Source organism: Poecilia formosa, unplaced genomic scaffold, assembly GCF_000485575.1.
Source record: "Poecilia formosa unplaced genomic scaffold, Poecilia_formosa-5.1.2 Scaffold0, whole genome shotgun sequence".
NCBI classification, from domain to species: Eukaryota; Metazoa; Chordata; class Actinopteri; order Cyprinodontiformes; family Poeciliidae; genus Poecilia; species Poecilia formosa.
In genome coordinates this window covers 6,667,772-6,679,434 of record NW_006799939.1, presented here as the reverse complement: position 1 = coordinate 6,679,434, position 11,663 = coordinate 6,667,772, and the positions used below count along the sequence as shown (strand labels likewise).

At 40.9% G+C, this 11,663-nt stretch overlaps 1 protein-coding gene across 1 annotated transcript in view; it reads left to right on the top strand.

The window, feature by feature from the left end:
* Window positions 1-6,569, top strand: part of prdm13 (PR domain containing 13) — a 14,517-nt gene extending 7,948 nt beyond the window's left edge. The window contains exons 3-5 of the mRNA XM_007570625.1: window positions 1,185-1,316; window positions 1,434-1,554; window positions 4,103-6,569. Of these exons, the coding sequence (XP_007570687.1) occupies window positions 1,185-1,316; window positions 1,434-1,554; window positions 4,103-5,595 (1,746 nt within the window). The 3' untranslated portion in view covers window positions 5,596-6,569. The remainder of the gene's footprint in view (window positions 1-1,184; window positions 1,317-1,433; window positions 1,555-4,102) is intronic.
* Window positions 6,570-11,663: the final 5,094 nt, after the last annotated feature.

Here is an 11,663-nt window from a genome sequence, read left to right as displayed (position 1 = left end):
ATAATGTGTGTGTGTATTTAAAGATATTATGCAGTATTATTTATTTCTATTTATATAGCTGCTATTTTAAAAATTAAATATTGGACATTTCAGTTTATATTTTCATCTGTTCAAAATAACAGATGAAAAATAAAATTTATCCTTTTTTTTCTTTTCTTTTTCTTTGTAACTGATTTGTCAAACTTCATTGAGCCGCGATTTATTAATTGGTTTGGCCTGTCAGGTTAGAAATAATTGAGCTCCATTAGTGGCCGACTTGTCAGCTTAACCGGCCTAATGGGCAGCCCCGGGTGTGCGCCCTCACGTTTCCCAGCCTGCCGGGCCTGTTATTCCGATGAGCCGTTTACTGTTAATGGGATCCGGCCACAGAAAGATGCCAGCGTGTCCTGGTCGGGCCTCCGCCTGCAGGCGGCGAAAAATTGTTAAGCGGAAAAATGCTAGAAAAGAAAAAACAAACTGCTATGGGTTATTCAGCTGCGTCCACATGCATTGCGTTACAAATATTGAATCTTTTTAAAAATTGAAATGTTAAAAATATTTGATAGTTAAAAAAAATTACAAGAAACTATTTTCTGTAAAAAAAAAAAAAAAAAAGTTTTTCATTAAAAAAAAATCTCGCCTTTATTTTGCAAATCAAAAGGAGTGTTTGTTTCTCTTGTTTTCTTTTTTTTAATCGCAGAAAGCTGTCAGTGACTGTGATTGATGCGTCTAAATGCGTGGCCCCGGGGGGCGCGGCGAGGAGGGGGATCATCAGGTGCAATGTCTGTGTCAAATGTCACGCCTCGATCCCTAATCTCCTAGAACAGTTTAGAAACGCTCTGACACTCTTCAAATTCGTTTCCCATATCAAGTCAATTAGGCCCGTCCGCCGCTCTCTTTAGGAAATTATCAGCAGAGCGGATAAAAGACGCGTTAAGTGCGCTTTGCTCCCAACAGCGGCGGCAACACCTCCACCTCCACGTCCGGCTGCAAAGTCGCGATATTTGGGGGGGAAGAAAATAAAAAAGACGTGTTAGATAAAATTCTAAATGAAAAGGTGATCTTGAAGAGGAAAGGCGCGGAAAATCGAAACAAATCAAGTTGTCGTTAGGTTATGTGCGTTAGGCTCGTTTCGGCCTTCTTCTTCTTCTTTTTTTTTAGTGTTTTCGGATTTGCCCAACTTGTTTCTCCCTCTCCTGGCTCAGATCCGTTTGGTCCGCGGAGAGTTCGTGGACGAGTCGGGCTGTCCTGTGCCCGATTGGATCGGATTCATCCGTGCCGCCAGGAATAGCCAGGAGCAAAACCTGGAGGCAGTGTCGGACTTACCTGGCGAACAGGTGAATTTTTAATGCCACGACGTCCCACTTTATTCTGTGGATTTTAAGCGGGAATAAAGTCACATAAAAAATATACAGAGAAAAAAAATCAATATTATTTTTATTGTTTTCATTTAGATTTTTTACCGAGTTCTGAGAGAAATCCCAGCGGGAGAGGAGCTGAGTGTGTGGTACTCCAACCCTCTCGCCCAGTGGTACGACATCCCCACCACGGCCACTCCCACGCACGACGAAAAAGGTGAGCGAGATCGCTATGTGCAAAAATAATTATGTTAATTTTTCATGCATATGTGTTTTTACGCAACAACAAGAAATAATATATTTTTTATTATTACGCGTCATTGCGCAATTAGTCGGTGATCGAATTTTGTCGCTGTATTGCCAATAGGAGGTAATGAATTGCTTCCTGTCATTTATTCATCAGGTCATTTTTTATTTCCCACTTATTTGTTGATTTTAATGAGAGCGTAAATTATCGACTTCCGCTGCAGTTTAATTTTGATTAAGCAAAAATAAAATGAAACAAAAAAAAGAAAAAAAACGTTTCTAATCGAAAAATAAAAGAAATTTCGCGCAGATAATGAAAAAAAAATCCCGTCCAAATAGAGGGGATATTTTGTTGTTCCACAGATAAATACGGTAAAAACAACGACAAATGATAATAATAATAATAATAATAATAATGATAACAAACGGGGATTTGAGAATCAGCAAATGCTCTTGTGGTTAATCCTCTTGTTCGGCCTGTTAATATTAATAATCCGATGTTTGCGCTTGGGGGATTAGCGCCTCATCAGAGCCTAATCCTATTACAGAGCAGATTATCAACAGATACTTCCATGGAAATTCCTTCATCAGACAATGACATGTATTGTTCCGAACTGGGAAGTCCTCATAAAACTGATATGATATCAGAGTCAGTATATTAAAAAAAAGAAAAAGGCAAAAAATTGTGGCGATGTAATTACGGTGCTTGAATAATAATAATAAAAAGCAATTAAACGCTGAAACCGACGCGCCTCGGTGAGCGTCGAGGAAGAAGCGATTCAGTCGCTCATCGGAGGTTAACGAATGTCACCCCGTCGTTAATATTCATGTATTCAAAAGCAAATAATTCAAAAACAAGTGCTTCACGCTGAATTAGGTGGCTGCGTTAAGGTATTGTGGCCTAATGAATGCGAACTTTTATGTCGGGTGTATATTGCCCGGATTCTCTGGCGCAGCGCGCACCGTGTGTGCGCTCCTGGACATACGCGCTCACCCCCCACCTCCACCCCCCGTCCCCCATTATTGAGGCGTCAACAGATGGGCCTGCGCCATTGTTTCTGGAGACTTGCGATTTCAAGCAACAGCTGCTGTCACTTCCACGGGAAAGCGCGCAGAGAGGGAGAGGGCTCGCGTTCAATGGGTCCCAGCTCCGGAGCGCCAGATTGGGCAGGGCGTTTGCCCTTTTGATGGTGATCATAAACAATGGCCCGTATGAGGATTACAAAATCATTACATCTATATTATCTTTTGAGTGCCCGACTGGGGGCCATTAGAATGGCTCCCGGAGTCTATTACCATTTGGCACCAGATCTTAGGAGCGGATTTCGTTACCCGTGGTGTGCAACGCGGGGGTGGAGATCTTTATTTTTTAAATGTATTTTTAGTCATTTTGATGATGTAGTGATTTATTGATAATACTTCTGAAGAGCTGTAATGTTTCACAGGTAAACAAAACAGTTATATGACATTTATTTTTATTTTAAAGTTGAATTACGCAGCAAAGCCAGTCCGAAAAAATGTGGGGGCCCAAAGCAGAAGCCACCAACCCTAATGCTAATGTCATTTAAATTGCATTTAACACATAAACAGACAAGAGAAACCTCAACTAAAAAAACAAAAACAAATAAGTAAATTCACATAATTTTCTTCAGCCTTAATATTAATAACTTCATGTGTTTTATTAAATAACACATTTTCAGATTTCTCTTATTTACTCTTTTGATGTGATTGTTATGTCTGAGTCAATACGAACTCTGTAGATTAGGTGAAGAGTGGTCAAGTTTACTGAGCTGTGCTCACTAATTAAATAAATGTATCATTTATTCAGTTGTTTTAATGTTTTGCAGTCACGGTGTGCATGGAATAAAATCAGTCTTTGTTGTTGTTCTAAGAAATCTGCTTTCAGTGTGAAATGATCCAGTTCAGGTTTGATCAGTCTAAGTGTTTTAGATTTTGAACAAATTTGCTCTGGAAACCCTAAAACAGAAAAAATGTTCCATTTAATTTGACAGCCTAAGGCTTGTCAAATCGTATACCAGTTTCAGCGCCTAAGTCACTGCTTTTATCACCACTGTACAGAGCACACTGGGACACTTCCTTACTTTGACTGGAAAAGCAATTAAACAATAGAAAAAAGGTGAAACAATTGCTCTGTCGCCCCCTTTAACGTTTCTCCCAAGGCGGAGAGCCATAGGGACCACATATAAAATTGCCACTGGTTGACATAACAACCAAAGTGTAAGGAGTTCTCCCTGCAGAACATTTGTCAGTTTCTAAAAAGCATTTAAAAATGACATTTTAAAGTGGAAAAACGTTTAAATTTTATACTGAATAAATACATTTACAAATGTCATGTCTTAAGATTCTCTGTGTGAAGTTATGCGCCCTTCACACAGGCCTGTGTTGGGGCATCTTAGGTCGCTTATGTCCGGATGTGTTGTGAACATATTTCAGAGTCTCCACTTTGTCTCGTTGGATCTGCGGTGACCTTGTTGTCAATGTGGTGTTTTCCTCCACAGGTGAGGAGCGTTACATCTGCTGGTACTGCTGGAGAATATTCAAATACCCCAACACCCTCAAGGCCCACGTCCACTTTCACTGTGCTCTGAGCAACGGGCGGGGGTTCGTGAGCGGCGAACAGGCCAGAGGTACCGAGTCCTACAGCAGGTCGCCCAAGTCCGGAGACATCCCCAACACCTCCGGCCACAGCAACTCCTCGGACTCTAACCGGCGGACGGTGTCCTCCTTGCCTTTCCCGAGCAACAAAGGCGGTCTGTCAAAGAAAAGCAGCGCCGAGGAGCAGGACCGGGCCCTTGACATGAGCGTCGCGTCAGCCAGGAACCAGGGACACCTGCTCGGACTGGGAGCCGCGTCTTCAGTGCTGGGTAGCATGGGTTTCCATCCGGGCGTGCGCTCTGCTTTCAAGCCGACGGGGGTCTCTAAAGTCCCGGGCGCAGAGTCGTCCAGAGAGGAGGCCGGCGGCAAGCTGAGCGGTCTCGGATTCAGTAAACTCATCGGGAACATGAAGCCAATCCGCAACCTGGGCGAGGGCCTTAACGGGGCCGGGAGCCACCCACCAAAGTGCGCGCCCGCCATCGTGGACTCCACGTCTCCGATGGTACCGTGCGGGAATCCCATGCGGGGGTTCCCACTGCTGCCGCACGTGGAGGAAACGTCGGCTTTCAAGCACGTCGAGAGTCGAATACACACCGGGTTGTCCCCCTCCCGGTACCCCCAGATCTCCCCCGGTCTGCACTTTGAAAGGTTCTCACTTCCTCACTTCGACGGCGTGAAGACGTACGGCGGAGACTGTAACATCCCGCTGATGCCCTTCACCGTCTACAACGGGGAGCTCCTGTACAGCTCCCCCTACTACCCGCTCAAATTCCACTTCAGCAACCTCCTCAAGTACCCGGACTCTGTGCCCTACTTTGGCGCCCCCCAGCTGAGCCAGGACCTGGGCTCCATCACGAACATTGACCGGGAGATCGCCATGCACACGCAGCAGCTGTCGGAGATCAGCTCGGATAAGAGTCGGGCTCGGCTGGACTCGGTGCCCGCCGGGAGCACCGGCTCCACAGGCTCAGGCAAACCCAAGAAGGGCCACCTGTGTCTCTACTGCGGGAAGCTGTACTCCCGGAAGTACGGCCTGAAGATCCACATGAGGACTCACACGGGGTACAAGCCTCTCAAATGTAAAGTGTGCTTCAGGCCCTTTGGAGACCCGAGCAACCTGAACAAGCACATCCGGCTGCACGCGGAGGGCAACACGCCCTACAGGTGCGACTTTTGCGGGAAGGTGCTCGTGCGGAGGCGGGACCTGGAGCGGCACGTGAAGTCCAGGCACCCCGGACAGACTCTGAAGAAGCTGGACGACAAACCGGGCGGCCCGTTCGACGACGCCGACCACAAGAGCGACAACGACAGCGACGTGGACGTGTGCTTCACCGACGACCAGAGCGACCAGGAATCGAGCAAAAACAATGACTTAGTTTTGTCAGAGACGATTTAATGGGAACTTCCCCCCACTCCTGCTCTTTGGTGTTGCATGAAGTAATATCTGCAAAAGAAATGTCACTTCTTGATCGTTATTTTCCGTTACATATGGGAAAAATATATTCAAATAAAATATCCAAGTTTTTTTCATAATTTAATTTTTTTTATCACTCTCGGTTGTTTCTGGAATGCGTTCAGTAGGCCATTTAGGTTTCTTACGATAAAAAAGTATCAAATAATAATTAAAAAATGTAGCAGCTCAGTGCAGCAGCCGTTCTATTTTATTTTCTTTACAAATCACTTTTTTTTTAAATCGAAACAAAAACATTGTTTTCATGCAGACAGACGCTGAATCCACCTGCGCGCAAAACAAAAAGCAATCAGTAACAGATGTTTCGTTTTTTAAAATTTATTTATTTTTTATTTCAAGCCACAAAAACAAAACAGAAAAAAACCTGCCAAGGTTGACTAAGACATTTGTGAAGTTTGCTTTTTCTTCTTGAGGAAAAAATAATCTGGATAAAGTCCACAGTCATGTATTCAAGAAATCAGCGTGACTCCCAACTTTTGAAAAATTTGTTCGTATTGTGAATCTTACTCGAATTTTCCATTTTGCACTTTAAAAACAAACCATCTCCACTGCTAAGCTGCAAAATAATTTCCCAGCTCCACCTCTTTCCGAACTTGACTCCGTACTTCAATTTGCACTTTTTTTTCGACCCGTTCTTCTTACGGGAGCACCGAGCAGCTTCCGGTTTACTTAAGGATTTATTGCCAGAGAAAAAAAAATGTAGCTATTGTTTTCAGTCATACAAAATGTAAAGAAGCTGTAAATGAAGAAGAAGATGATATTTCGCATTCCGCTGGAGAAGTTGTGTATGTGTGTTTATACGTGCTGTTTGTCTGAGAGGACAGTAATATACTCCTAATTATTAAATGGATGTTTTTTTTTCTCTCCCATTGGAATAAATTAAATTTGAAGAATAAAAATGTGTATGAAGTGTTCCTTTTATGTCAAATGAGACGAAATTTTCCAACCAGATTTGAAGAAATGCGTTTTTTTATTTTTATTTTTTTTTTTAGTTTTCCACATTTTTTTCTTTCTCCACAATTTTTAATAGTCCGCAAATCTTGACACAATCATAAATCCTCATCAGTCACACTGAGCTTTGGCTTCAGTTTGAAAATGGTTGAAGTTGTAACACTGCACTGCATAATTTTTTCCGATTCTACTTACAAAAGATGCAAAATTATTCCCCCCCACTCTATTTTATGCTATTTTTTAAAATAATTCTTTTATATAAACAGAATTTATTCAATTATTACACAATAATCTAAAAAAATAACTATTCAGATCATAATTTACAAGACAAATTCGCTCAAAGGGAACTTTGAAAATCTTATCTAAGGCATGTCATTAATAAAATATATTGTCATTAATGAAACATATTTAGAACTTTTGGATAAATGCATATGCAATAATGTTAAACATTTTAGCTACTGCTTTGTGACTTTTTTTAACTTAAGAATAATATATAAAATTAATGAAAACTGTGCAAGATAAACGACACTGTTACCAGAACCACATAATTACATTGTTAAAATAAAACACGGCAAAGAATTGTAAAATAGAAAAAGTGAAGTACTGCATTACAAATGTAAACTCTAGTGTGGATATTTAAACCTTATTGATTCTGGCTCTCTCGCATTTCAAAAATGGAGGTGGAGAATTTTTTTTATTTTTAATTAGGGCAAAAATTAACACTTTACAATTCTTGCAATAGAAAATATTATGTACAACACAAAATATATATGTTTTGTTAACTGCCTTTTTACATTCTGCTTATTTTCATAGTAAATATGACCACATTTGACCAGTGTCTCCTATTCAAAAAAGCAGACTTTGGTGCACCCAAATCTGCTTTTCAGTAAAGTATTGAACTTGGCTAAATACAGGAAGAAAGGAACAGTTATAACAAATTTTGTTCTTTCTTACTGCTGAAAATAATTTATTTTTTTAAATCAAGCTCAAGATTATTTGAAAACTGGAAGCCTTAATAAAGCAGAAATAAAAAATAAAAAAAAAACTTTGAAAGAAATTGATTATTCTTTTTTGTTATAGCACAACTCAGTGAAACATTTGGACTTTAAGACCACTGTCAGGTGTCATCATCAAGGATAAAAACATAAGGAAGCCAAGAGCCGATGTCCAAGATGGTCCTCCAAATATCTAAATAAAACAACCAACATAAACAAATGAAAAAAAAGAAAAAAAAAGAAAGACACTTAACCAAAATACACATGAACAAATTTGAGCTTTGGATCAACAATTTCTCACACATCTCTATAGAAAAAAAAGATCTTTGTTGAATTAAAATATTGCTTGCTTAGCTTATCTTTTAGTAGGTAAGAAAAATTCATATCACTGTGTGCAAAATTATTAGGTAAGTGAGTGTTTTGACCATATCATTATTTGTAGGCGTATTTTATAACTCCAACCTAGATAAACTTGAATTCTTAATGGTTTTAATGGCAGGTGATGCATATCTGTGGAATGACCTTAGGATATCAACACCCTATGTCAGGGTTGTCCAAAGTTGGTCCATGCTTTAGTTCTCTCCCTAGTGGTAGTAAGTGCCTTTTCAGCAAGTCAATGTTCTTCTTAGGCCTTCTGATGAGCCATCGTTGGATCCAGGTGCGTTAAACCAGGGAGAGAAGAGCTAAAACATGCAGGATGCTGGCCATCGAGGATCGGCACCTTGACATAGGGCACCAGCGCTCTTTGTTAAGGTGGGTCTATGTGGCAGACATTTTTCTTTAGGAAAAATGGTCCAAAAAGAAATTCAACTGACTATGAAAAGTCAAAAATACTCAAAAGTCTCCCAGAGGGATGCTGTAGTCTTGTGGAAATGTTGGGGTGCGATCACAGAACATTTTTTGTGTGTGTTTGTTTTACAGATAATCAACAGGGTTGCAAGAAACGTGCTGAGAAAACAGGATGCAAAGGAATTGCAAAGGACAGAATGTAGTAGATATATCTATTCTGGACATGAGGAGAAGTAAGCGTGACACCATCAGGAACCCATTATCTTCCAGTTCTGTAATATTCCAGAACTGCTGTAGCTCAGAGACATGGCCAAAGTAAAGACGGCTGAAACCAAACCTGAACAAGACACATCGGCTGTAGTGTCTAAACACGGTGATGCTGTCTTCACCATGTATCGCTCTAGGGACATTTGCATCATGACATTGTGCACTGTTAAGTTTTCCACCAAACAAAGCTTTTTACATGTAGACCAAACTGACAAGAACATAGTTTTTCACACATTTCCTGTGTCCTCTGCATCAGCGGCTCTCAGTCGTAGTCTTCCGGACTCAATGTTGAGATTTAGGTGTTTCTTTGCTTCCAAATAAATTGGTGCAGGGTTTGAACTGGATATGATGGAGTAGAGAAACATCTAGAACATAAAGAACAGAGGGCCAAAATACTGTGGTTTGGAGAAACATTGCCCTTGATGACTTGAATAACACATTCTGAAGACAGAATGTGCTATTGCTTTTTACCAGCAGTGGTTTTCTTCTGGACAATGTCCCACCAAGATCCGGTTTGCAGAGTGCATGACCAATAGTTCACCTGTTGACTGATCCTCCCACCTGAGGTGTGAATCTCTGCAGTTCTTTTCTGATTGATACCCTTCTGTCTCTTGCTGACCTGTCAGGCAAAGTGCACAGCCATGTCTTGTCATCACTCTTTATGTTTTCAAATCATGAATTAAACATTGCTTTGTAAGATGATTAAAATTTTAAGCTTCCTCCCTCACCTGTTTGCTGCAGGTCAGCGTTTTCAATCAATTAGTGCTGATCATTAGTGAGAACACTGCAGGAGGCCGAAAAAAAAAAGAAGTTTGACTCTCAACCCAATCAAAAACCTAACTTCATTGGCAGAAAAAACCCGCAAGGCCGACTTGCACATGCAGCGGTCTTTTATTAACATTACTTTATATATATGTATACATATATATATATATATACACGACTTTCTTGATTAAGGAATTTTTTTCATCTTCTTAATCTTGCTCACCAAGCAGCAGATTAGACGTGATAAAGGTGATGGTTTCTTCATGCTCACATCGGGGAACCGGACAAGTGCAGCCATTATCGACTACATTGACAAGGATGGCACAGCGTCCCTGCACGGTTTGAAAGAAATGAATGTGAAATACTGACATGGTCTTAGTCCATTGTGAAAGGAAATCTTTTTTTTTTTTTTTTTTTCGTCCCTGCACGGTTTGAAAGAAATGAATGTGAAATACTGACATGGTCTTAGTCCATTGTGAAAGGAAATCTTTTTTTTTTTTTTTGTTCATAAAATATTCATTCAAACCCAAAGCTTTTCTAAACCGAGAGCCAATAAAGCAATCAATAGCGCTGAGGATCTGTGGAGACTAAAATAAGAAGAAAGCCACAGCAAGGACAGAGAATCTGTAGACAGACTTGAAAGAAGAAAAGAGGTAATGTTGGACTGGATATAATAATATGGTAATGATGAATAGTTGTAGGTCAGATGTTTTGTGCCATTTATTCATCTCCTTTTTCACATAAAACATATTGGCACTGGAACAGTTCGCACAAGAAAGCTGGACCTTAGAAGATTTTTTTCCCCCTGCATGTTTAACTGTATCGTCTTTCACGAGCTTCTTCATGAAATCAAAACAATAAAAGAAAAAAAAAACATTTGAAATAGGCAAGGAGAAGGTTTTGATGTTCAAAGATTTCTTTTGACACCAACTTGATGTTACACGTGAATCGGTTAATTTCTCTTTCGGAGGAGTACAGATAGATGTCGAAATCGGTCACAATAAGACGACTGGCAGCACACCTCAAGTGACTTTGGGTCTTTGTGTGAATGTTTGGATAGTAAGGGATGGTGAATGGAAGAGCCATTTGAAACGAATGAAAGCACCCTTTCTTTTCCCCCTCCAACTATTTGTGTTTAAAGAGAAACTTCTGAAACATCTTTGAGGATGTTAATTTAAAAAAAAAGGATTGAAAATATGAAACTTTGGCTTTCAGCCACAAATTGCCACATCTAACGTGTTTCAGGAGCACAAAAGTAGTTCCAATTTTCTGAAAGTGCTATGAGAAAGTGTTTATCATGCCATGCAATCACACCTGAAACCAGACATTGACCTGCACTGTGTAACACCATCAACATTTTCTTTTAATGTCCGACTATAAATCAGAATAAACTTTCTGATGTTTTAGGTCAGTTACAGAAATTATTCAAGTTATCCAATGCCAGAATACTGAGAGAAAGATTTTTCAAAGGATTATGTTATATACTATTCTATTCAGAAATATAGTTGTCTTTCCACAAACTTTCCACAGTAGTTTGGTGGAATTTTGGCCCATTCCTGACAGAATTGAGTCAGATTTGTAGATTTGAAACATTATGTTTGTGAACTTTTATTGTATATTTTAAAGGTCATTGTGGTATTTCATTGTCGTAACACTTCTTTCAGATTTACCAGACACATTATTCGACTGGCTTGTATCAGTACAGGATCGGTGTCTACGATACCAGCCGGCGTCAGATCATAACGGAAATCGGTGGCGTCGAACATGGCTAGCGTATGGCGGGTTGTTGAACCGGATCATACCAGAATGAGATCAAGCATGGCCGATGAAACAACAGCTTGTCTCTGGGAAACAGGCCATGAGAGCTTGTCTCAGTCACTCAGTCGGCTTCGACTCGGACAGCGTTGACGTTTCCAGACCGCTTCACGGCCGGCGGCCTCCGCTCCTCCGGAACAGGTAGACCGTGAAATCTGTGCAGGTAAAGTCAACGTGCACAACTGGTCGGATCGAGGTCGGAAGAGATGGAACAAATGACTTCACGTGCGTGCGAACCCGCCGCGCCGGCAGTACGCCCACGCGGCCAGGGACAGACGGAGGGAGCGGATTTAAAATGACGGCAGCTCCGCTGGCGGCCTGGTTGTCTCGGAGCAGGTAAGTCAGGTAGAGTAAACACATGCAGCTGGTTTCGCAGAGCAAAGTAGAGGGATGAAGCACACAGATACAAGA